Below are 25,361 nucleotides of genomic sequence, written 5' to 3' on the forward strand. Positions count from 1 at the left end.
TCCCCTGAATTGACTTTGGGGTATTCACTTGATCAGAAGCCAAAAAAGCTGGCAGAAGAACAAGGCCTAATTTTGAGAAGGCGGCAGAGAAGAAAGAACAGTGAGACAAGATACAACAAATGCTCACTTCTTGCCACCTCCATTGTATTATTCTTTTTAAATGGGAGAGATGTCTATTGACTGTACTATGTTAGTTCAGCTCTTTGGACACAGGAGACACAGCCCAGATCGGGCAAGCCCAGAAGGAGGAGATATATAAATACTCTGAGGCATCCCACAGAAATCCAAGAGCAGGAACCATTGCACAGTTGGGTTTTATGAAAGCTGGAAAGCCTCAAGGAACAAAAGCTATTCCCTCAGGGGCTGTCAATATCATGATTTCTGGGTCTCTCCACACATCGCATGTTCCTTCTTGACTACCGTGCTCCCTCTGCTTACTACCAGTGTTTGTTCCTCTTTAATTTCACCTTGCCTATGACCTTTGTTTCCTTCATTTTGACTGTACCTGAACTTCCAGATCCACTTTCATAGCCATTCTAGCTGTTTCTCCCAGTCCAAATGCTCAAGATCAGGAATTCTTTTAGTCCAAGGCATTTCTTTGAGCTGTCTTTTTGGGTCATGGGCCAGCTAATGGATTAGCTCCTCTTTGTCCAATCAGCCATGGCCAGGGGCTGAAGTCACAGAGCAAAAAATAGGAGCTGTCAGTGAGATGCACTTTATTCTTCATTTTCAGAACTGTGCCAGCTATTCTGATTCCTTTGTCTCCATAAAAATTTTAGAATAATATTGTTTTCAGCTGCAAAAAATCTTGCTGAGATTTTGAAAAGGAATCATGTTAAACCTACAGGTCAGATGTTGGAGAATTGATATCTTGACTATACTGCATCTTCCAATCTATGAATATGGTATGTCTCTCACTTATTTAGATTTTCTTTGATTTCTTTCATCAGCATGCCAAGTCCTATACATATTTTATTAGATTTACACTTAAGTATTTCTTTCTTTGAGTGATTATAAGTGTTATTGTACTTTTAATTTGTTTTCACTTCTTTAATGCTAGCCTACAGAAATATAGCTGATTTCGTATGATCCTGTACCCTGCAACTTCATTAAAGTAATTTATTAGTTCTGGGAATGTTGTGGTAGATTTCTTGGGTTTTTCTACAAAGATTGTCATGCCATCTACAATTACAGACAGTTTTTATTTCTTCCTTTTTTTTTATCTGTGTGGCTTTTATTTCCTCTTCTTGCCTTATTGTGCTGGCTAGAGCTTCCAGTACTATGTTGAATAGTGGTAGTGAGAGTTGCCTCCTTTGCCTTCTTCCCAATCTTAAGAAGAAAACACTAGTCTTTTCCCACTAGCATGCTGTTAATTACAGGTATTATGTAAATGTTCTTTATCAAATTGAAGAAGTTCCCCTCTATTATTTTTTTGAGAGCTTTTACCATAAATGTATGTGTTAAATTTTGCCAAATGTTTTCTCAGCATCAATTGATCTGACCATTAAGTTTTCTTCTTTAGCCAGTTAATATGGTGGATTACACTGATTAATTTTCCAATACTGAACCAGTCTTATATTCCTCGAATAAACCCCACTTGGTCATGATATATAATTATTTTTATATGTTGCTTAATTTCTATTTGCTAACATTTCAATAAGAATTTTTGCATTTATATTCATGACAGATATTGGTTCGTAGTTTTATTTTTTCCTGTCTTTGTCTGGATTTAGTATCAGGTTAATACTGGCTTCATAGAATGAGGTGGGAATTGTTTCTTCCTCTTCTATTTTCCGAAAAAGATTATGTAAATTGGTGCTCATTCATCTCTAAACATTTCATAGAATTCTCCAGTGAAACCATCTGGGCCTGGAGATTTCTTTTTTGGGGAGGCTTTAATTACAAATTCAATTTCCTAATTGTTATAGGGCTGTTGAAATTATCTACTTTATACTGAGTGAGTTGTGGTCATTTGAGTGTTTTGAGGAATTGATCCATTTCATCTAAATTGGCAAATTTATGTGTGTAAAGTGTTTAGCTATAATCACTTACTATTTTTTGCACTTATTATTTTATTGTTTGCAGGGTCTGTAGGGATATCCCATTTCATTTCTGATATTGGTAATCCATATCTTCTCTCTTTTTTTCTTTGTCAGCCTTGCTAAAAGTTTCTCAACCTTAGTGGACCTTTCAGAGAACCAACTTTGGCTTCATTAATTTTCTCCATTTTTTTTTTATTGATTTCTACTCTTTTTTTAAAAAAAAAGATTTTATTTATCTTTTTGACAGAGAGAGACAGCTAGATAGGGAACACAAGCAAGGGGAGTGGGAGAGGGAGAAGCAGGCTCCTGGCTGAGCAGGGAGCCTGATGCTGGGCTCGATCCCAGGACCTTGGGATCATGACCTGAGCCGAAGGCAGATGCTTAACGACTGAGCCATCCAGGCTCCCCTTGACTTCTACTCTTATCCTTGTTATTTTCTTCCTTCTGTTGCCATTAAATTTGTTTTCTTATTGTTATTGTTTTCTAGTTTCTTGAAGCAGGAGTTTGGGTTATTGGTTTGAGACTTTTCCTCAATTGCCTTTAGCATTCTTCTATTAGTGCTATAAATTTCTCTCTCAGAACTGTTTTAGCTGAATCTCACACATTTTGACATATTGTATTTTTATTTCAATTCAGCTCAATGTACTTTTGATTTCCTCTGAAACTTCCTCTTTGACTCCTGGATTATTTAGAAATGTGTTGTGTTGTTTCTAAGTGTTTGGAGATTTTCCTGTTCTCTTCTGGTTATTAATTTCTTGTTTGAGTCCATTGTAGTGAAAGAACACATTCTGAATGATTTCAATTATTTTAAATTTGGTGAGGTATGTTTTGTGGCTCAGGATATGTTGGATCTTGGTATATGTTCTCTGGGTGCTTAAAAAGAACATTCATTCTGCTTTTTCTGGGCGGAGTGTTCTATAATGTTGATTGGGTTCTCTCGGTATGTTGAGTTCTTCTAAATCCTTGCTGACTTTCTGCCTATTTGTCATATTGATTATTAAAAGAATGGTGTTGAAGTCTCTAACTAAAATCATGGATTTGTCTATTTCTCCTTCCCATTCTATCAGTTTTTATTTCACATATTTTGCAGCTCTCTTGTTTGGTGCATACACATTTAGGATTGTTCTGTCTTCTTGGTGGATTGACCCTTTTATCATTATACAATTCTTTCTTTGTCCTGGGTAATTTTCTTTGCTCAGATGTCTACATTTTTATTAATTCACATAGCACAGCATTTCATTTCTTAAACTCTGTAGTTTCTACTAAAGAGACCAGTGGAAACAGAAGCTCCCTCTTCTTCACACGGATTACTCTTCTTAGACCCACCGTACCTTCCCTAAAACAGGGCATTTGAGGACTACCTAGGTACCTCATAGAGTAAACACAATTTACTGTTTGTGAATCAGGCAGCATGTTTATTCATAAGACTCTTTAACAGTTGTTTGTATAACAGCTGTAGAGGCCCAAATGCATTGATAGCCTCAATATTAAGATTGAGGTCTTACTTGTTTTCTTTACTGAAACACACATTGGCAGGCATCAAAATAATCAAGATTAAGTTTAGATTATTGGTAAAATATTTCTAGAACCTATTACCTTTCCAAAGATGTCAACCTCCTGTTTGATATCTTTCAGTAACTCAAGAAAGAAATGCCTATAGTGGTCACAAAGGAAACATAATGACAGTGTTGTGCTGTAAATGGTAAACTCTTTCTAAAATAATAATAAAGATAACGATGATGTTCTCATTTCATTTCTTTGGTATAAATTATCCTACCACAACTGATTTCAAGATACCGAGGTAAGGTCACTGATCATGTAGTCAGCAGAGATGCATACAGATGGCTCTCGTGACTGGGAGAGACCACCACTCATCACTGCATCAGGGAATAAAGAGGGGCCAGTATAAGGTAATGGGGAGTGACATGATGTTGGCAACTGGAAATATATAACCGATTTAAAAGTATTTGAAGGACCTATGGATCTCCGATTTGTGACTGCAAGAAAAAATACGATCCAAATTCTTTAACCTGGAATTCAAAATTCCTGACTTTCTGTTTCCCTTCTGCCTTTCTAGCTTGTTTCTAGCTCTCTTCATCTTGATCACTATAATCCAGACACACTGAACTGTTTGTGGTTCCCTGACCCTATGTCTATTACTCTACATATAAGATTCCCTTCCCTCTTCCTGGGATGTTCTTCCTCATCATATATTTTTGGAAATTTCTCTTTCTTCTTTAATCCTAGATATCCCCTTTACCTAAGTCAACCATACAAACACAAAGTTCTATGTTCCTGAAAATCATCTGCAGGACTCTATATCAGCATATATCATACTCTGTTTGGACTTCATTTACATATCCTCCTTTCCTCCAGACAGAGACCTCCCTGAACACAAAAATCTTGTCTTGTTGCTTCGGTATTTTCGTCACTTAGGGTGGAGTCTGGTTTATGGGAGGAGCTTGGTGAATATACAAATGAATGTATGAATGAGTGAATATAAATCATAACAATAACAATAATAATAATAAAAATAAAAGCCAACTCTCATGTGGTACATACCATGTGCAAAAATTGTGAGGATTCTACATATATTAAGTAATTTAATCCTTAAATTAATAACCCGTTTTCCATCCCCATCTTATAAATAATAAAACTGAGGCCTGGAGGGTATGAGATTTGTATAATCAAAGTCACGTGGCTAGTAAGTGATGGAACTGGGCGTTTAGCTGCATCAGACTTTTTTCACCTCGGCTCTTTCTGACTCCTCCCTAATTGGTAGCAGTCTTGGGAAAACAAATATTTCCAAGTACATCTGTGACTGCAGTAACTAAATGCCCTCGCTGTCCTATAATTCAGGTCACTCGGGGACCATTAGCTATCTGGATGCGTCTGCTGCCATGGGGAATTTATAGAGAAAAGCAATGTGTTTAATTAAGTGGTTGTCAAAAACACCCACCCAGTATAAATGGTTTCTGGCAACAGAGGTGCTCTTGTTGCTGCCAGAGTCCTGCCACAGGTCATTAACATCTTAATGGATTTGAGGCACTTTCCAGCTTGAGTGCTTTCACCCAAGGATGCAAGGGGTCTCTTGGAGGCCCAGGGAAATGGAGGCAGGACTCGATGGATGGACCCTACTAGTGTCAGTGAAGGGCTTCAAACAGTGGATGAATCTATCAGAATTAAATTCAAGTCAAGTTCCTGATGGGTTCTGAGACCCTACGTGGCAGACACCACTGGGAGGTGGGCAGAGATGGGCTTGGACAAACATGAATCAGAATCAGGTTCTGCCTCAAGGAATGCTTTCCTCACAGTGTGCACAGTAAGCTATGCTATGGAGTATAACATGACCAGAAAGAAGAAAGGGGGTAGTCTGAGTGAATTAATATGGACAGGCTTTATAGACATAACACCTCGGAAGGACCGGAAAGTTCTGAACAAACAGAAGAGAGGGAACGACATACAAAATAAGTAAAGTGAGTGAGTACAATCATGATGATGATGTCAAAGCATTGTGTCAGGAACTTTGGGAAACCAGTAGGCAGTTCACTTTGAGAATTTTTAAAGGGTAAATAAGGCTAGTAATAAGTAAATCATAGTAAATAAGGCTAGAGAGCAAAATTCATTCCATAACACGCAGGGTTTTAAAGATGCAGCAGAAGAGTCCATAGGCAGTGGGGAGCCACTAAAGTCCTCGGATGATAAGCATGAGAGTGACCTGAACAAGGGCTTCTTAAATTTTAATGTACATAGGAATTAACTGGGGATCCTGTGAAAACAGATTCAAGTTCACTATGTCTGGGGTGGGTCCTGAGGATGAGCCCTGCTAATAAATCCCTAGGTGATGCTGATGCTACTCATTCTAAGATCACTCTTTGAGCAGCAAGGTCTAGAATAGAATGCATGCAAAAGTGGATGGGTTTGGGGAGGAGACACATTTCAGAATGTTAACTCAATTTGTATAGTACATTTATTACTCATGACTAAAAAGATTAGAAACCCTGGTTTTTAGGGTTCTTTGGGATCTTTCTACTTTTTAAAAATTATCAGTAGCAGTATTTTTCATTAAAAACATAGTTCAACACTCCTTACAGTTAGACTGGAACAAGAGAAAGTATGATTGGCCTTAGCCCATCCGTGGCACCGACCCACCCCTACAGGTACTTGACTTTTTAGTTGATTCTGGGAAAACACTAAATAGGGTCAAATGAACAGCATGGGCAGAGTAAGATCGGGAGAGGAAAAGAGGAAAAGGTCCCTGAACCTGCTCAATGAGTCTCTGCCCTCCTCCCTGCAAACAATAGACAATCAACAAAGAAACCTGATGCAGGCGCAAAGAGCATTCAGGTTATTTAAACTGTGGTGATTACTGTCTCGGGAGATGAAAATTCACAAAAAGCGGCCCGAGCCGCATGAGGAGAAGACAACGACGAGGCTGAGCGAGGGGTACTGTGAAGTCAAACCCTCCCGTGACCTTAATAAGTGGTTGCCCTTAGGCAGGTCATTTAATCTCTGGATTTCTTCATCCATAAAATAAACCCAATAGTTCCTCTTGGCCTCCTCCCATCAGTCTGTTTGAGGATCAAATGTGAGTGCGGGTATGAAAGTGATCACCCACAGTGTTGCTTTGGGGATCCATTAGCGCCTGGGGGCACCCTGTGCCTGGAAAATACTTCCTAGTCGTCTGTTCCTCAACATCCCTTTCTCTCTCAGGATGCGTCTCTTTTTATTTAAGCTTCTAGGATAGCTCTTTCTTCTGGGAAATCTTTCTAAGTTAAGCAGAGATGTCCTGCACCCTTCCATTTACCCCACCCAGCCCCAGAAACAGAACTCTGAGTTTATCCAGCCTGTTTCTGCTGGAAGAATGACAGACCACAACCCAAAAAGGGGCGCCCATGGAATCTGAGCACAACAGCAAAAGGATCATTTTAGCAAAAGTCAGGGCCACAGAATGCGTCGGAACCCCAGCTCTGTTTACAGCTCTGTTACTCTCTGAGCCTTGGTTTCCTCACCTCCAAACTAGAGGTAATGTTTTCTACCTCAGATAACTGCTATGAAGATTGGATTAAATGAAGAAGAGCACTTTTTAACTACAAAGTGTTATAGACTATTCCTTTTTTAAAAATCAAAACATAAATGGAGAATGCCTTATATATTTTCATTTCTCTTTCCAATTGTGGAGCCTCACTCTGCCCTCCTGGTAAATATCCTTTACTGAGGGCTTCAGTTTTAAAAGAATAATATCAATCATCAAATTTATGTAGCCACTGACAGTTTGGAAAGTAATCATCCAATAATAGGTGAATGGTCAAGTAACTTTACAAAAACTACATGGTAACAAGGAAAAATATGAGGAAAAACCCAAGGAAAGTGCCATTTAGAGATCATCAAAGTCATGTGTATTACACCAGTGTAATGGCAAGTGCAGGGAAATCACTTATCAGAATACTTGGTACAATTTAAATGTTCAATAAATGTTATTTATTAACATCATAACCGATCTTTGGCAAAGATGCATGAAGAAAAGCTGGAATGAAAAATACACCAAAAATTAACAGTGGCTGTGCTTCTGTCAAGAACAGTGAATTTCTAATGGACTAAAGACTGTATTAAAACAAATACCCTAATTAAAAAAACAAATCGCAAAACCTACGCAAGTTTACTGAGCTACACTGATAGCGAGTAGCAGAACCAGGATTCAAACCCAAGTCTTCTGACTCCAAATTCAGGACTCTTTCTATGGCACTAAGCTGCCTCCTTGACCTCACTTCCATTCTATTGTCTATATGTTATATATGTCATATATTGACTACATGTAGATAGAGAATTGGATTTCACATATTTATTATACCAAAGTGCTAGGATGGAAACCTTGGCAGGTTTAGGGGAAGGTAGGCAATGAAACAGACAGTATTTTCCACAAAGATGAAGAGCGAGGGTTACTTGACCCCCAGCCGCCGGAGGCAAGTCTTCTCATTTAGGAAGAAGAGGAATAAGAATATCCGCCCCACCACTTGGGACTAATGTATTGGAGAGAAAGATCCCATCTCTTGCTGCCTCCTTAGGCACCATATACAAAGACATCTTGAGTACATTCTACTGAAGAGCCACTTCATTGCCATTATAACACAATTTTTGAGACTTCACAGAGTGTCAAGATGTTCTCCTTGGTTCTGCCTTAATGTATCACTTCTGAAACCATACACACAATTTCTTCAAAGAGTTCTTTCCCAGAAGGGGCAAGAAGGACAGTGAGAGGAGAAGATGAAGTTAAGATAAACACTATCCTATCTTTATAGCTGTAGAGGCAGATCAATCTCCAGGCTGGGCTGGGCTGGAGGCCTATGGTGCTAACTGGAGTCTTCTTAGGATTCTATTCTTAATGGTTTCAGCTAACTGGGATCTAGCTGGAGTTGATGGTTGCATATTTCCAGTTCTCCGGTTGGCCTGTCTGTCCATCCTCCTCATATCCTCCACGCAAGTGCCTTCAAACTAATTTTTCTAATTTTACTAAATAATATTCTTGTATACATTTAGAACATCACAAAGCAGCTCCCCTGGATTGGGGTGATATCCCTTGGAAAATGCTTTTACTGACTTAATGTCATTTAATGCCTTTAGATTCTATAGGAGACAAGACTATAAGAAACAACATGTCAGGATCACTGTCCCTTTTGAAAAATCTACTTAAGAAGATAGTATCTGGATCCATATGTAAAGCCATCCATTCAACATCTCCATGTGGATGCTCTAGGGACATCTCACACACATTTTTCCCCAAAACTGTACTCAGCGAGTTCTATAAAAAGCAAATGACAAGACTATTGGGATAACTAAATGAGATTGCATGCACCAAGTTCTTTCTGCAAGGTTTGGCATACGGCGTATTCTCAATAAAGTAGAGTTATCATTTCCTTCTAAACCTGGAATGGTGGCAGAGTGAACCCATTGGATCCCCAGGCCAAAGCCCACGAGTTGCCCTGAACTCCTTCCTCACAGACGATTAAACACAGAGATCCACAAAGTCCAGCTCTGTGGGTTATTAGTTCGCCTCTCAGTCCCAAACGCGTGCTTCAGTAGGTGCTCTATGCTGAACAACAGAATTCCATGAAGCATTTCTTCTTTAAAGTGTGCCCCATGGTACACTTTTGCAGTAGAGAGCACAAGAGGGATGGAACAGGAAGAAGAGTCTTTTTATAACTTCCAGCTCTGACTGGGGCTCAGCAGTGCGGGCGTGAGAGCAACAATGCCTCTGCCCCAGCCTCAGGCCCAGAACACGGACGCTCAGCAGCCTTGCAGCCTCTGCTTCGCCGTAAGCTTTCCTCGGCTGCCTGTTCAGGGTTCACCTCCTCTTGCATGAAAAAGGTGACTTGTATGGAATTGGATAATAGTTTTTCTAAATGCTGGGAAAATATTTTAATTTTTTTTGTGTGCAATTACAGTATCACAGCCACGGACATGACACACTTTTAAGCTTAATCTGCATTGTTAAAAAATATTCTCTGTTGCTTTCTAGAGTTTAGACAATCCACAAAGCAATACATCGAGCTCTGATCTCTCGTGTTTGCTGACTTCCATGGTTTACTCGCTGCCACCAGGGTCGATCCCAAGTGACCAGTGTGATGGCACGGAAGGTACAGTTGAGAAGAGGTGTGTGGTAGCACCCCATCGTGTAGCATTTCCACGACACAAACACCGTAGGCATGAAGAGCAAATGCAACAGCAAAATGAAGTCAAAAACATCAGAAAGTAAGGAGGTTTGAGTTCATTAGCTTTGCTTTAAATTGAATTTGCTTGGTGTGGAATTTTATGTTTTAATAATTGACAATCAACTCTCAACATTGCTGAAATGGTAACATTCACCGGTCATAAACCAGTGTGACCCAGCGCCGGCCGCCACTGGACCAGACCCGCTGATACTGTGCAGCACCTAATCCCTCAGCCAGCCTTCCCCCCGTGCATTGATCCTTCACATTTCAAACATGTACATGCCGTGCACCCTCAGCCATAATTCCAAATTCAATAAAACCCTGAAAATGGCAACTGTGGTACAAGCCAGATCTGAACCAACACGCAGCCATTTATTCTACTTTTAATATCACATATTTTCCTGCAAAAGTGTTCATGTGTTTGATTATGGGGGGCTGTCCCAGACCTCTACTGGGGGCATAAAATAAAACACATATGCATTGTTACAGTGCCCATATCACCCTCCTGTATCAAACTACTTCTGGGACTCTGACCACCCATGACTAAAAGTTGAGCTGAGCAGGTTAGTCACCCCACATCTACACCTTACACCCTTTGGGAAAGAATCAGAACCCAACTAGTGTAGGGACCCAGTCTGCCTTCCTTGCTTTATCTGTTATGTGATCTTCATCTGCCCACTTCCTCGTTCCTCATCTCCAGTTCTCATCTGTCAAATGGCAATCACAAAACCAGCAAGGCTGTCGTGCACATAAAGCAAGTTCATGGACATGAAGTTAGCTTGTCATGTGCTGTATACATTAGAGGGGTTTTCACTCTTATCATTCTGAAACTGAAATACTTGTTTGAAAGCAAACATTCTTCAAACTGCTGGATAGCAGCTGGGGGTTTCTCATTTCCATAAAAGGAGCTAACCATTGATATGCATAAAGCCCAGTCATCTCTATCTTAAACACAAAAGCGTTACACTTGAAAAGCGTCACACTTGAAAAGCATCTTGTGTGGTTGATGCAGTTGGTGAAGCTGGTCTATAGCACAGTCTCTGTAACTCAAAAGAACTGAATAGCTGGGTCTCATCCCATTAGAAAAAAAGAGAATAGGAGACAAGAGTAGCCCCAGGCTCTCACCTTTCTGGGCCTGTCTGTATATTTATAGGTTTGTTTAGTTTTTTTGTTTTGTTTTGCTTTGCTGTTGTTATTTTGGGGTTTTGGTTTTTGTTTGTTTTTATTGTTGTGTTTGCCTTCCCTACATTGGTGCACTACAAATAAACCAAGACTTAAGTGTGAAAGGTCATTCAGAACCTCTATGCATGCCCTTCCTTGGACAAATGCCTCCCATCTTCTGCTTGAACAGTCACAGTGACTGGGGGCCTATTCATTTAGCCCAGATGCCTGAACCATCTTAGTTACAACTGGCAGCTCTTTCCATTACAAGAAGACAGCTTTAGGACTTCACAGGCAAAGAAAAGCAAAGGTCAGATTCTTACTATGGTAGAAATGACTGGAATCAAATCTTTCTTGAAAGTAGCTTTTTTTTTTAAGATTTTATTTATTTATTTGACAGAGAAAGAGAGAGAAATCACAAGTAAGCAAAGAGGCCCAGGCAGAGAGAGAGGGAGAAGCAGGCTCCCCATTGAGCAAGGAGCCAGACGCAGGGCTCAATCCCAGGACCCTGGGATCAAGACCGGAGCCGAAAGCAGACGCTTAACTGACTGAGCCACCCAGGTGCCCCTGAAAGTAGCTTTTGATGGGTGGGAAGATGTGTAAAAGGATTTTGGCAGAGAAGAAGATCAAAGAGAACACAAAGGAACTATCATTTACAGAGGAGGAATGAGGGGCACCTGGGTGGCTCAGTTGGTTAAGCATCTGACTCTTGGTTTCTTTTCAGCTCAGGTCATGATCTTGCAGTTGTGGGATTGAGCCCCATGTTGGTCTCCATGCTCAGCATGGAGTCTGCTTTGATTTTCTCTCCCTCTCCCTCTCCTTCCCCCTCCATCCCTCCCCTCTGCTCCATCATGCTCTCTCTCTAAAAATAAATAAAATCTTTAAAAAAATACAATAAAGAAGAGAAATGGTTCCAAACTGCAAAAGGAAGAAAGTCTGACAGCAAATGACAATGATTGCTTAAAATTCCACGTCAACAGGATACAGCCCTCATTATTGTCCATAATATATATGAATACCACAAAGCAAAAGAGAAATAAAAAACTAGTTGCCAGATAGTCCTTATCAACTCTTTGGAGTTTCCCATTAGGTTCACAGCTAGGTGCAAAACTTGAGTCTTTGTGGCACAACCATTCATATTTATCTGAAAACTGCTAGTTTTATTAATCATCCTAGTTGATGTTAACTCAAACAGACAGAATTATGGTGCTAAGTCTCAATGCAGATCACAAAGTCTCATTTATTTTTGGACAAATGATATCTATAGGCCTTTATAATCACTGAACAAAAACATTCAAACAAAAATAAGCCAAATTTCTATACAAATAAGACAATTAAAACATGTACTATTAAAGAAATTGCTGATTCTATTATTTGAGAATTCAAAATGCCACCCCTGGATTTTGAAAGACTGCATTTGTACATTTTTTCTTATAAATGAAATGCACTGTGGAAACAAAATAGGTAAGTGCCTACTTCTGATTAGACCCTCAGAATTCAAGTAGATGCCTGTCTTAATCAAGGTAGACACTTTATTTGTACAAGTCAAATTTTACTTTGCAGATGGGAGGTAGGGTGTGAAATGTGCATTGGTAAAAGTGAATAAGTAAAAAGACTGAATTATAGAATTTTCTTTTCATTAGAGATAACCCAGAGATTAAAGAGATAGAGATGGATAGGACAGAAATAAAGGCAGAGGCAACCAAACAAACGAAAGCAAAAGGCCTTAACAGCAGTTAGAACCTGTGAACAGAGGAGAGACCCTGACATCTGTTGAAAATCCACCATGGGCTGGGGACTTCGCTAAGAATTTTACCAGGCCGTCTCATTTAGCCTTTGTAACAATTCCTCAGGTGCATATCATTATCTCCAGTCTATACATGAAGAAACAAATGCTTAGAAATGATCAGGTTGGCTTTCCAAGCCCATTTTCCTCAGTTCTTAGAACTCATTTGAAACAATAATGTAATATGGTGGTCAGTCAGATGGACCCACAGGTGATCTGGTTCTATATTCCACTGACTGAGGGAGTTGTTTTGCTGGCCTGGAAGGTTGAACATTCAAGTGTTGCCCATCTTCACCGCATCCCCCCCCCAAAAAAACTTAAAGATGCTCTGCCGAGGGGTGAAAGATTAAATGATTCTTTACTCAAGGTATAGGAATTACTGAGTTTTTCTGCTGGACTCTTTGGGGCCAGAAAACTTACTGAACCAACTAAGTATCCAAAATGGAGTTCTAACTACATTCTCCATTTAATATTATAGATTCTGTAGGAGAAAAGAGATGCCTCTTCCTCTTACTATGTGAATATATTATTATGTGGATATATTATGTGAATATATTACTTTATCACTGTAAAGAACATGGCATTCCTAATAGTTTACTGGTAAGTGAAGAAAAAGTCACAGACACCAGGGCAAGACACAAAGGTAACCATCTTCATGGTGTCATTTGTAATTAAAGCCCTTAGAGCTAAGATAAGCCTCAGGGATGAATACAGCACTTATTAAAGGAATAAGAACTCATGTGTTAGACTTGGTTTTTATCTTAACTCTGGGCTGGTGGCCTGTCTTCTCTATCCTGCATGAATTTCCCAGTTTCATGGCCCATGTTATTATACATAAGATAAAATTCAAACTGTATACATTGACCTCATTCATTTTTTTAACCTTCTTTTCCACTGTCCCCTGAGTGGGATGGTTAGTAGCCTGATGTGGCTGGAAGGAGAGTACTTATAAGAGACAGATTGGAACCAAAGAGATGGGTGAGGAGGCCAGTGCAATAGTCCTTGAGAGCCATGATGAGGGCCTGACCTACGGGAGTCAGAGTGATAGCTGAGTGAAGCGACTAGCTAGGAGTCAAACCTAGTCATACATCAGCCATAAGGGCACCACGAAACTTTCCTCTCTAACTGGGGGATAAGCCAATCAATGATCTTACATGGCATCCAGAAGAAATCCTTCCACATGTCTACCTCCTATTCTGTTACAGTGGTGTCAAGGAAAATGCTAGATTTCCACTGGGCTTCACTTAGCCATAACTACTCACTCTGTCAAGAGCCAGAAGCCTTGAATTGTCTCTCCAGAAGTCTTGGCTATGTGGCCTTTCAAGTCTTCTATGGCAGTCTCAATGGCCCCCGGCTGAGTGGAAAAAAGAAAATACCTAGTTTAGAGAAAACTGAGCCCTCTTTGTGCTTATGATTAGTGAGTATAACCCACAGCCTCCTCCAGAAAGCTGATGGGAAAGATAGCTCTTGCATCTGTCTGTTTGTTCTAGGCACAGCCTACCCGGGAGCTTAGTCTTGAACTCTGGTATTTACAAAGCTGTTCTCCTTGGGTGGGACCAAAGTGATCCAAGTCCTGTCTCCCATGATCTTACTCATGCTTTCTCGCAGAAATGAAGACAGCCATTTTCAGAGGGCCAGTTTTCCTGAATAAACAAGTTTATAAGAAAGTTCAAAGCATTTAGCAATATATACATTTTTAAAATCAAACCTTTCTCTCTTTAAAGAGCACATGGCAATAAAACACCTAAGAGAAATCTTTTTCTAATATTTTGACCATAATTTTAGCTGACTCTGGGCAATTAACTTTTTTGTCTCCTTATCTTGCATTCTTTACCCTTCTCCAAACAGGTGCTCCTACTTATGGGCCTACCTCCGGTTTAAAATTTGATTAACCCTTTTCCTGATAAGAAATTCATAGACCTCTAGCTCAGTGATCCCTAAACTTTCAGTGCACATCAGAATCAAAAACACAGATGTCTGGGCACTGTTTCCAGAGTTTCTGATTTAGTGGATCTGGAGTGGGCCTGAGAATTTGCATTTCCAACAAGTTCCCAGGTGGTGCTGTTGGTGTGGGACTGTCCTATGAGAACTATTGCTCTCTAGACAGTTATTCTCAACCTTGGCTACACATCAAAATCACCAGGGGAGCTTTTAAAAATCCTAATGCCCAGGCTGCACACCAGGGCAATCATATCCAGATACTCAGTGGATGGGACTCACATATCAGTACACCAGGATTTTTTAACGCATCCCAGATGACTCCAATGTGTAGCCAAAGTTGAGAACCACTACAGCCCAGGGATTATCTAGTCTAAGCCATTTCGTTTTATAGGTGTGGAAACAGGAGCAGTGTGGGGAAGTAACTTGTCAAATTCACTCAGCTAGGAAGTGGTAGAGACAAGACAAGAAAACAGACTTTCCATTGCCCCACCTACAGTGCAGTGCTGGCCTCATTCCCAGCCCTGAGCTACTGACAAGTAGGTTGCTAGTTCTTGAATATTCTCTATATAACAGGGCTTTAATACTGACTACCTAATCGTCTCTAAATATTAACATTCTTAATCCTCCCAGCCTGAGACCCTTCTCTCACAAAAGGAAACCAGGACACTAGCCTGGCCTAGGATCCATCCAAATGCCTTTTCCTCTTGGAGGTGGGGCGGTGGGGGGTGGGTGGTAGATTAGGATTTGCTTGCTTTCTCAGTCTACGATAAAAGACTTTGAAACATTTTGGCCACAGAATCCATGGGTCAAGGAAAAAAAAAACTTAGAATAGGAGAATCCATATACGAAAAACAGGAAAAGAATGGCACTGCTTCAGACGAAGTGGTAGGAAATGGTTCGGAGCTTTCCCTACTTAGCTCTGCCCCTCCCCCTCCAATTCACTGGGCACAGCCCAAGTCATCCAGGAAATGTCCATCGAACAGAGTCGAGTGACCTGTGTTCCTGTTCCAGATCTGTGGTAAATCAATTCTGTGACCTCTAGCCAATGATCTGAGTTTTCTTGGCCTCCATTTCCTTATCTATAAAGACAAATGAGGAGACTGAACCAAAGCTTTCTGAGCCAAACTGATGATGAAAGCCTCCTGGAAGTCTTTAAGAAAATATGATCACAGCCCTGATACTGAGACATTCTGAGTACCTCATTTTAACACATTTCCTGCTGAATTGAATAGTCAGCCAGTGGACTGAATGATTTCTGACTCCTTTGTCATCCTCTGCTGCTGGTTCACGGGTTGTCAGAGAGTTAACATGGCAGCCTGTGCCTGCTGGAAGCTGTAAGTCATTAAATCAGTAAGTTGTGGAGCATAAATCAAGTATGCCTTGAGCCCCCACTGACAGAGAAGGCTGTGCCAACATCACTGTTCTAGTGACCCCACTGGCAGGATCAAACTAAGCTGGAGAGAAATCCCCTATGATCCCATGACAGTGCTCCCATCTCCCAACCCAAGCTCCCTGGGATACAGCCAGACTGCACCAGGTCCACTGCTCAAAATCAGCCTTTCTTTGATGACTCATCAGGCTATTTTTCCAAAATTTCTTCCTCTAGCTAATATAGCTCAGTAGTGAAACTAATACTTTTCAGAAGAACAAAAAAAAAAAACTGTAAGTGAAACTGGAGAATAATGAAATAATCCCAAAATAAGCATTTTGTTGAATGCTTTTACACTAGGTACTTTGCCAGAACATGTGAAGATGAATATAAAATTTTAGAACTTTTCAAAACCTTACTTGTCTTCTCTATGGAAAGCAATTGACAAAATCTATCAAAATGATCTATCCTTTGATCTACACATTCCCCTTCTGTGAAATCATACTACGGATGTTCTTGCATATGTGCAAAATGACAGATGTATATGCAGAGTTCTTTGCAGCCTTATTTGTGAATAGCGAAATTTTGGAAACAAGGCAAACATCGATCAATAGAGGACTTCTTAGATATAATAGGGGATACACCCATACAATGGAACATGAAGAACATGCAAAAAAATTAGGAAATCCGTGCTTATATGGAAAGATTTCAAAATGTATTATTAAGTGAAAGAAAAAATGTTCAGAAGAAAAAGTAAATATACCACATTTTTGTATAAAAAAGAGGAGAAGGGATGAGAATAAATATTTGCATGTGCTTGTATATGCTAAAGCAACCCTAGAAGGATACCTAGAAAATGTTAACAGTGGTCCCCTATGAGGGGGGAGGCACTTGATGGGACAGTGGATGGAGGTGGCGTTTTACTTTACACCTTTTCAAAACCTAAACATTGAACATCAGTGTGGTTTTTATAAAATGGTTGGGAGGTCTCTAGAGTACTGTCAATGTCCTCACTGAGTATGGTATTCTCACCTTCCACAGAAACAGTGGTTGTGCCTTTATGGAACAGTTAATCACTGTATCCTGATAGAATATTTTACTCTCTTCTGTTTGCCATTGTGGGTTAACTGGAATAAATTAACTTCAGCCACTCAGTGTAGAAAACGAGATAGTGTGTGAACACTCTGACTTGTGTCTAGGGCAAGGTTTAGATCTCAGCCTTTCTGCCTGCCGTGAGACCCATATTATGTCCTTGTCATTCCAGACATCAGTTTACTCATTTGCTGAGTGGATAAGATAATATTAACTGTAACAGAGCTGTTGGGAAATGCCAAAAGCATATGGGAACACTGAATAATAAAACACTGTATTTTCATTCTTTTTGTTAATATTAAATGGAGGGAAAACAGTTGCACCAGGATTTGGGGGTCTAATGGTCACTGCAAGGGAAAAATTAGCTCGAAGACTCCATGCCGCCTAAGACTAATAGGAAAAGTATGATGGAATAATAAGTACACATCATCCAATACATATATACTTCTAATGCTAAATTTGAAGAAAAATCATGAGGAGGGATTCTTATTTACAAGTCATTACACAGCATAGTAGGCAATATCTCTTCTAATAGTTCAGCACTGAATATCTTCAGTCAAAACAAACCTACTGAGGGAATTTCAAAGACGTGTGTGTGTGTTTCCCTATATTTCTGTAAGCTAGACTAGCCAGGGGCCAGTTGTCACACAAATAATACTCCCATCTGCTGCTAATAGTTTTCCATGTACTGGACTCCTTAGCCAGACAGTAAGAGGAGGGGGCAGCATAGAGAGGAATGCTCCCAGGGACTCAGACACAATAAGATCTCTCTTGTGGGTGTCATCATGCCCAGATAGAAATCACTCCGTGGTAAACACATACAGGCAGAAAAACAGCTCTAAATTGGATGTGATTTGTAAAGTCCAGGGCAAATTTATCTCTCTTTGAAAATAAAGGAAATGCTTCTTATTTTATTATCGTTAACTGCCTGCCCTCAGAAAGAAGCATCAACTTTATTACAATCTTCAAGGGATTTCAGTGTAAGGAGGGGAATCAAGAAATCTTTTGCCCAGTGAGATATGTAATTTCTAGACCAGGAAGAAACTCACACAGACAATAACAATACAACTAATATATTTAGTTGTTCCCAATGAAAGAGCAAGACACAGGGAACCCTATAGTAAGAGAAGAGGGGAAGGGAGAGAGTATGAAAGCCAAATTAGTGTCATGAAAGCAATGACATCTTGCTACACAATGGGAAGTCCCAAACCTGCTTATTAAAGCCTCGTTCCTCACAATAGAACACAGGCTATAAAAAGGCCATGGGGAACCATTAATTAAATATTAAAAGATCAAATAGTTTTAGTCCCATTAGTTTGTATGTAATTTACATTCTCAAGTATAAATTTAGAGATAATTCCCCATCCCTAATCGCTTTCAACTTTCTGATAAGGTATCTGCAAATATAGAGTCCTACAGGGAGTTTAAAAATATCTTTCCCCATGCGTATCAAGTATTGTTCCTTTCATAAGAAGTTGCTTTTGAATATGTCTCCACAACTAAAGGGATTATCATAATATACCTCGAGTTATTAGCCTTGAGTGGTACTTTTGTTCAGAAAAGGCACTAGGCCTTTTTTAGATATGTCTAAGCAATAAAATAGCAAATGAACTAAACAGGAGGAAAAAATTATCCAAGCAGAGTGATAGCAAGTGCTTCAGACATTCATTCCTATGACCTCTCATTCATTGTCCAAGGTCAGAGGCTCTGGAAGGGTGGTAAAGTGTCAGGAGTCCTGGCTCTTAGTCTTGACATGGCTCCTAAATTGCCAGTTGACTTTGGACAAGTCACATCTCCTTTGTGTGTTTCAGGGGTTGGATTAAATATTCCTCTAAGGCCCCTTCTGGCTCTGAGCAAGAACATCGCTATGTTGGAAGGGCATAGTTCAGGAAATAAATAATAGTCTGGAAGCCTGTGGATAGGAAGCAACATCCCAGATGCCCCATGAAATAACATAAGAGGTTTAAGGAACCGGATTGACTTCTTTTATGATCTGGTATGATCTAATGCATGAGGTTTTAATGCTAAGAAATGACTCTTGGGGGCACCTGAGTGGCTTAGTAGGCTAAGCGTCCAACTCTTGATTTCGGCTCAGGTCATGATCTCAGCGTTGTGAGATTGAGCCTCTTGTTTGTCCTGAATTAATTTAAACTTCCAGAGCAGTCACATCTTTGCATATCCAGTTTGAAACCCATATAATTGATCTTCTTATTATAGCATTGGGCATCTACTCCTAGAGCCTAAGAAACTCAGTGCCATTCTACCACAGCAAGCCAAAGAGTAACTTTCCTTCCTGGGTTAAAAGATATAAGTAGGAAACAACTTACATGTCCATCAAAAGTTAAATAAATTGTAACATATCTCTATAGTGGAATGTTATTGAATTGTGAAAAATGATTTTATGGAAGTATAGTTATTGACACAGGAAATATTTTTATGCAACCAATTGTACACGTGAGGAAATAAATAAGACAGGATATACACCAAAATGTATAAGCACACATTCAATATACTTTGGTTAATGTTGGGCAGGGAGATTATGGTGACTTTTATTTTGCTTATTGACATTTTTCTTTTTTATTTTTCCAATAAGCCACCTTTTGTGAAATGATTTTAAAACATTTAATAAAATGCTTGATCAAGGAATTCCTCAACTCATTTACTTACTGTTCTTCTGAATTTACAACCTATATGCTTTAAATTCTTGCACTGTAATAAACTTATTTCTTTTTAATTGCTTCATGGGATCATAGAACTATGAATTGGGAATTGGAAAACTTGGGTTCTAACCCTAGCTTAAGCACTTACTCCTAGCATCTTGGGCAAGTTGGTGCTTATTAATGGTTATGACACTGGACAAGCAACAACCCCTCTCTGGGCCTTAGTTACTTCTGAAAATGAGAGTGTTGACTAGCTCGTTGGTGCTCAAGGTGTGGTCTGTGGACAGATCGCATCTTATTGCCAGAGGATCTATATAAATGCAGAATCTAAGACCTTCCTCTAGGCCTACTGAATCAGACCAGCATTTTCACAAGACTTGCAGGTCATTTGTTTGCATGATAAAATGGAGAACCAGTGGACCAGATCATGTGTCGATCTCGTTTCAGCTCTAAGAAATGATACTTTATGATGAATCTTTCATAGATCTGAATCATTCAGAGCCGGGGTCTTGTTGAATTATTCCCTGAGAAATGAGTTAGTTTCCTTAACTCAAACCTCTTTACTGCTGTAGACGCTATACATCTACATTTATATCTCCTTCTGGAAGTCATGGTGAGGTCACGGGCATCTTAATGTCATTCCCTACGACCAAATACAGAAATGGGAATGTCAAATCAACAAGAAAGGGAGAAAGCATTCATAATAGCAATGAGATGCTGCTTATGAAATGTTAATAGACATGTCATGCACTGTACTAAGAATATTTACAAAATCAGGCTATTTAAACCTCTGTATAAAACTGGTATTTTATCCACACATTGCAAATGAGGAAATTTATAGATATAGATAAAAATATAAACATACATATAAAGCACATTCATTATACTCACATGCTCACAGAATATATATTATATGGTTTGAAGGAGAGCAAATGCTGAGTGCTTTGGGAATGTAGCCCTCACAGCTCCTAAAGAGTCCTCAAGTCTACTTTAAACTCATTAACATTAGAAGCTTTCCCTCCCAACATCTTGAGAACTTAGGGCTTGTTTCTATATACCCGAGGGAGAAGATATTCTTCACATGGACTGGAGTTAGTCATTGACTGACTTAGAAAGGGGCCATACGTGCAGTTGTACATGAGGTGGGAAGAGCTCTGGACTTACAGACCGGAGATACGGATCCCAGCTATAGCTATTCCACTAATACTGCGTGACTTGGTCAGGTCACTTCACTCCCCTGAAGCTATACTATGTTTACAATGAAACAAGAGCGGTAAGTCCTCCCCTGCCTACCTTACAGTGTTGCTCCAGGGAACTTCACTTGATAAGTTACATAGAGCCACACAAATAAAAGCATCATTCAAACAAACAAATAAAGAAAAGCTCCATGGTAGCTTCAAACTGTGTCGATTTAGCTAAGCTAAAACTACATTTTTCTAGAATTTCCTTTCCTGTCTGTTTCCCAATTAGAGTTGGCCACAAGAGACATTAGTGTCAGGCTGGCAAGGCAGAAGTGACACATCGGTCACTTCCCTGCGGAAGATCAGTGCAGGCCCGCAGTGACTGCGGCAGCTCATATTCAGGGCTGCTTCACTTGACGGCGTGGGGCAGCTTCAGACCCATCACCAAATGCAAAGACAACAGCTTTGCAGAGACTCCCCAGCCAGCCCTCATGACTGCACCAGCTTCTGAGCATGCCGAATCTCTTATTCCATACCACTCATGGTTGTTATCTCATCAAACTGTGACTGATACATCATCATTACCAAAGATGAGACAACTTTAGGGGATGCTTTGATTTCCTTCACAGATGTATCTTACAGCTTAATTTTGCTTATTCAATAATGTTCACATACTTTAGAAAACAAACTATATGCTCTGCCTCGGCAAAGACACTCACACAAACACGCACATAGCAGAGCACCTACCAAAGCACCTTAACACATACGAGTGGCTAAATACAGATGATACGGGTATATCTTATCTTCAAACATGCACACACACACGCGTGCACACACACATACATGCACACACACACACTGAGTCACAATAGCTGCATTTTTATCTTAACCAAAGATGTTTTAAAAGCTACCAAATCAGGATTCATTAGTTAAAGCTTTGTAAATTGTCACAACGTCTTAGCCACCATTTATTTATAATATTGAGTTGAAAAAAAAACCTTTTTTCAAGATGTGTCCCATGTATGCTTCAAAAATGAGATCGTGTCCTTTGTCACACTGTACAATCCCCAGTTTTCCCACCGACTGATTACAGCCTGTGAGCCAGCAATTACTGTGTAAACAAGAACATTGAAGGATTGGGAAAGAACATTGATAAGTAGGAAGGAGAGTTCGAGAGAAAGAGAAAAGTACTCAAACCCAGGAAGCACTCTCCACTTGATCCAAATGCTAGACGTTCAAAATATCTTTTTTTTTTTTTTAAGAGAGAGTGAGCGAGCAGGGGAAGGGGGAGAGGGAGAGGGAGAGAGAGAATCTCAAGCAGGCTCCATGCCCAGTACAGTGCAGAGCCTGACATGGGTTTCAATCCCACAACCCCCAAGATCATGACCTGAGCCAAAATCAAGAGTCGGATACTCAACCGACTGAGCCACCCAGCGCCACATCATTTTTTATATCTAGATATACAAACCCCATCCTCATTACGCATCCATCCATTTACTTCCTCAGCTCCAAATGCTCAGGGAAAAGAGCTCAGCTGCAGACAGCAGCCAAAGTTTTGGGATTTCGAAGTGCCTGCTCGCACACGTAATACCAGCATCCCAGTGTAGACCCTGAGGTTCAATCCATTCTCAGCAAGCGTTTCTACTCCATCACCCATGTCTTTTTCAAACACGCAACAGATAACCACTCCGGGCACACAACTTTATATTCTAGCTGCTTGGGTTTTCTCTCCATAGATCATTAATCTGTGGAGATCAGGTTTAACATGAACACAGGACTGAGGAGCCAAAGATCCACAGAGACTGGATAACCAGCTTCTCCTCAATACTACCTGGTTATCAAAAATAGACCCTTAACTTCTCTGAAATTCAGCTCCTTCACCTGTAAAATGGGGAGAAGGATAACTACTTCACAGTTATTATGACTATTACATGAGATAACAAATGTGAAAATACTTGGTAATATTAGAATATTGTAAGAATAGTCTTGTACAGTACTTCAGAGCACCAAAAACTTTACCCGTGTAGCAAAGTACTTCCGTGAGACAAAAGGTTGGTGATAAGGATTGGGGTACAGTGTTGATTCGGTCGCACTTGACTGCCTTGAAATCTGCCTTGGCTCTGGGTCCGTGCCTGGGTCCCCCTCCTCCGTGGACAGCTGGTCAGTCTCAGAGGGTTGGTAATCTCCCTCTTGCTTCAGAGACACAGGCTGGAATCCTTCAAAACTCCTAATCGTTGACATTTCTTCTACCTAAAACAAGAGAAGAAACAATCTTTTCATTAGGGGAAAAAAAAAGGGAAAAGAAGTCACCTCTGTACTGGCCAGGGCAAAAAGTCGACAGGGTGCAAATGATGTTCCTGAAACTGACAAAGGTACTCACATGTTAACTAAACAAAGGCCTTAATGAATGCAGTTCAATAACACAGACTCCACCACCCTGTTGGGCCATTTACCAGGGGAGCAAAGCAGAGACCCTTTAGACAGACAAAAGGGGGTTGCAAGTAGGTCCATTTTCCCACCTTGAATCCCAGAGGACAGGAAGTGGAGTATGGAGATGGCAGTATGAAATAATTACCAAGCAACTGATCTTCACAATTTCATAGAATTTTTGCTTAAAAACCCACCAGCCTGCCAACCTATTTAACAGGTAAATGGAATGATAATGCACCTTCTTGAATGCTGCTTGGGTAGTAATAGGGGACAAAAGCACTTAGAACTGAATATATTTTGACTCAAAAAACAACAATTCTAAAATTTTATTGTAAGGAAATAATTTAGACAAAAGCCCAAAAATATCAATATAGAAGTAGTTCATCACATGTGTCTAATAACAGAAAAATACACAACTTTATTTCTAATAGCAAAACATTGTATAAAACAGCCACATTAGACACTCATACAACATTGTATCTAACACAAAAAGAATATAGTAAAACTAAGAAGTGGTCAGGAGGGAACTGGCTAAATATGTTATATCATAAAGTGAAATATACTGTAGTCATTAAAAATATAAGTGCATATTTTTATCATGGAAATCTGTCCAAAATATATTGTTAATGGAAAAAGATTATGAATAATTATGACTTATTATATTCAAATGGGTTAAAATAATTCAAATTCAAAAAGAAAAAAAGAAAGAAGGAAACTGGGAGTTGAATATGTATATACATGTATTGTGTGACAGGGCTAGAAAACGTCTAAAAAGAAATCAGAGAGGGAGATGAACCATGAGAGACTATGGACCACAGGAAACAATCTGAGGGTTTCAGAGGGGCGGAGGGTGGGAGAAGGAATAACAGGGTGATGGGTATTGAGGAAGGCACATGCTGTAATGAGCACTGGGTGTTATACTTAACTAAAGAATCATTGAACACTACATCAAAAACTAAAAAAAAGGAAATAAAATAGAATATTAATGGTTATTTCTGGATGAGGTGATTTTAATTTTTTGTTTTCATAAGTCTCTGGATGCTTACAATGATTATATATGACTTAAGTAAAAACACGATAAACATTTCTATCCTGTAAATATACAGCAGAATTAAACAAAATAAATAGAAAGCACACGCTAGCCTAGTAAAAAGCATGCATACATCATGTCACCATTTCCAAGCTGAGACCAGATAGTCAGACCTGCAGTAAGTACACTGTCCATGCTACATAGAAGGTGGGTTTTGTGCCTGGCTTCACCGTGACTGGGAACACTATCTTATCCTCAGAGCTGCCTCAGTGCTCCTAATCAGATAAATTCCATTCCCTCGATTCTTGTGAAACACTAGACAGTGAGAAACAGCCCCAACCCCAGCAAGTGTACATTCTTAACATTGGAATTAGAGTATTCAAAAGAGGTAAAAATAGTCTGAGCATATAACCTATTGCCTAAAGCTGGAAACTTTGGAGCATGAAAAACGTACGATTAACCATTATGTCAGAATGAGAGGAGTAAACCGGGATTATCTCAGGCAAAGGTGGACATACACAGTCACCCTGAGGGGTTTGAATGCAGGAGAAAACACAGCTGGTTAGGGGGGCTCACCAGTGAAAAGTCCTCCGCAGTACCCATCTGATCCTCCCAGCAACCCTAGAAGATGATTTTACCTGCATCTCTCTGGGGATCACAGCGTTTAGGGGACCCACCCAGGGCACACTCAGATCACTGTGGCAGCACCTGGATGCTTACCCCGGGCTCCCAACCATGTTTCCTGTCAATCCAGCATGCCCATCATGAGGCACGCTGTGTTGCAGCAGGAAGGCTTTGCTGAGTCTTCAGTAATTTTTTTAAGTTAGATGCGTAAAAGGCAGAGATTGGCCTGTTAAGAAATACAAGGCGCACCCGCAGAAGCAGGAGAAATTTTCTGTGCATATGCACATGTATGTGTGTATGTGTGTGTTTTGTGTGTGTGTGTGTGTGTGTGAGAGA

General features: G+C 39.9%; 1 protein-coding gene across 1 annotated transcript in view; it reads right to left on the minus strand.

Annotated features, from left to right (window-relative positions):
• TPRG1 (tumor protein p63 regulated 1) overlaps positions 1-23,182 on the minus strand; it is a 108,298-nt gene extending 85,116 nt beyond the window's left edge. The window contains exons 1-2 of the mRNA XM_032406237.1: positions 22,961-23,182; positions 13,961-14,052 (exon numbers count right to left, since the gene is read on the minus strand). Coding sequence (XP_032262128.1) covers positions 13,961-14,052; positions 22,961-23,182 — 314 coding nt within the window. The remainder of the gene's footprint in view (positions 1-13,960; positions 14,053-22,960) is intronic.
• Between the last annotated feature and the right edge of the window lie 2,179 nt (positions 23,183-25,361).

This window comes from Phoca vitulina, unplaced genomic scaffold (assembly GCF_004348235.1).
Source record: "Phoca vitulina isolate PV1807 unplaced genomic scaffold, GSC_HSeal_1.0 scaffold8, whole genome shotgun sequence".
Classification (NCBI taxonomy): domain Eukaryota; kingdom Metazoa; phylum Chordata; class Mammalia; order Carnivora; family Phocidae; genus Phoca; species Phoca vitulina.